Here is a 2051-nt window from a genome sequence, read left to right as displayed (position 1 = left end):
CGGTAGGTTCAAGTCAGTATCTACACATATCACACCAACTGTGCATCTGGTCAATGACCATTAAATTAAAATAGTTCATCAAGCAACTGTAGGTAATAAAATTTATTTCTGGAAACATTATTGCTGACTTTAAACAATAAATGTAACAATATTTATACTTTGGTTTTATAAGTTAATTTAAATTGTATTCAGCAAACAGACATATCTAATAGTTTTTTAAACTTTTATTTTTGAAAGAAAAATAAAGAAATCCCTAGACAGAAAGTTACACATAAAGATAACCTTCCAGAATTACAACAAACTCAGGGTTATGTACAAACTGTGCTGAATTGGATTACAAAAATATGTAAAAATTCAGCTATTTACAATCAATTCATTTTGAAGATAAAGAACTATTCCAGTAAAAGCTACATTTCTTCTTTCATCTGCTCCTCTTGTGAGGGGACCACATCCCCTGTAATTGGTCTTCTAAATAAAAGTATGTGAGGTTCTATAAGAAGACAAAATTTTCTTAGTTGAGACCGTAAACTATGTATATATAAAAGTTTAAAGTTGAATACAGACTACAAATTATTCTCAAACTTTCATTAACAACATACAAGACCATTCTTTCAATATAAAGAAAAAACAGCATTATGAAAGGCAAAACAACTGCATAATGTATAAAATGTTTCTACTACTTCTTATTAAAAGACATATCTAACAACGGCATAAAAGTACAGTAGTAGTTATTGATTAATACAGATAAAATGTCATTTCATTTCAGCTCTAAACTTGTAAACCTAACAATACCCTACGGAAAAAATACATAAGCATAGAAATAAAGCATTCAAGAAATCTTACAATTATAATTAACATAAAAGTGAGATTCATGGATAATATTCGTCTATATATCACACATGTATACAAGTATTATTTACAAGACTCATTTAGCTAATCACTGACACCCTCCAGTTGAGAATGAAGCTCAATTACTACAGAATGAAAATTTAACAGAATTTATCATAGTCCAGTAAAAATCAAACTTTTTGATAATAACCATATTTCTGTATTTCATTATTGTGTAAAATAGCTGCAAAAATAATTTTCGGAGACTGGCCTTTCGGTGGGTGTGTTTTATCATAGCAAAGCTACATCGGGCTATCTGCTGTGTCCACCGAGGGGAATTGAAACCCCTGATTTCAGCACTGTAAACCCGAAGACTTACCACTGTCCCACCGGAGAACCTCGACTTTGGGAAATACATTATCGAGACAAATTTCAAAATGGCTGCCTAAATAACTTCAGACTTATAAGGTTAAGAAAAAAAACAGGTTATATGCACCACTTAATCAATTAAAATAGTCACATCAGTATCTAAACAAACTGCACGTATCTGGTATTCACCTTTAAAATCTATGTAAATCAAAATGTTTGTACTATTTGTCATAAATAACAGATTTGAATGGTTCAACCTTCAAACTAAAGATTTGAAAAAGTAAAGCACAAGGGATCTCGATCTTTGGATAAACAGTTTTCAGCCCAACTGGTATACAAGTGTTAAATAAAACATTTACAATCTCAACTGCTACTGATACTGTAAAAAATGTATAAATGACAAGAAAATATGTGTACACTAACAACTTATATATATGCTGAAAGTGGTTTCAGTATTTAAACACTGACACTTGTATTCAGTGATACTTTAAATGTGGAATAAATACAAGAATTTGTGGTAATCACATCATATAAATTCAGTAGTTACAATTTTCTCTTTTTGAACCCTGACGACACAAGTTTCATATTTGGTACATGTCGTGTATACTAACATCAGAAGAGACAAACAAAACATAACAGAGTACTACGTAATTACAATAAACCTTTATATCTTTCCAAAAAAGGTTTTTGATAAACCCTCAAAAGAATGTGCAATATGTGTAAGTACACATGAATTTATATCATAATGACCAGAAAATAAACATGCCTGTTTGTATTTATATCATAATGACCAGAAAATAAACATGCCTGTTTGTATTTATATCATAACGACCAGAAAATAAACATGCCTGTTT

At 30.1% G+C, this 2051-nt stretch overlaps 1 protein-coding gene across 1 annotated transcript in view; it reads right to left on the bottom strand.

The window, feature by feature from the left end:
- Nucleotides 1–212: 212 nt before the first annotated feature.
- LOC106477008 (cyclin-dependent kinases regulatory subunit-like) overlaps nucleotides 213–2051 on the bottom strand; it is a 6162-nt gene continuing 4323 nt past the window's right edge. Inside the window, exon 3 of the mRNA XM_013937614.2 lies at nucleotides 213–490. Within this exon, the coding sequence (XP_013793068.1) occupies nucleotides 408–490 (83 nt within the window). The 3' untranslated portion in view covers nucleotides 213–407. The remainder of the gene's footprint in view (nucleotides 491–2051) is intronic.

This window comes from Limulus polyphemus, unplaced genomic scaffold, assembly GCF_000517525.1.
Source record: "Limulus polyphemus unplaced genomic scaffold, Limulus_polyphemus-2.1.2 Scaffold12522, whole genome shotgun sequence".
NCBI classification, from domain to species: domain Eukaryota; kingdom Metazoa; phylum Arthropoda; class Merostomata; order Xiphosura; family Limulidae; genus Limulus; species Limulus polyphemus.
Note: the sequence above shows the minus strand (reverse complement) of the source record. Positions and strands in the feature narration are given on the sequence as shown.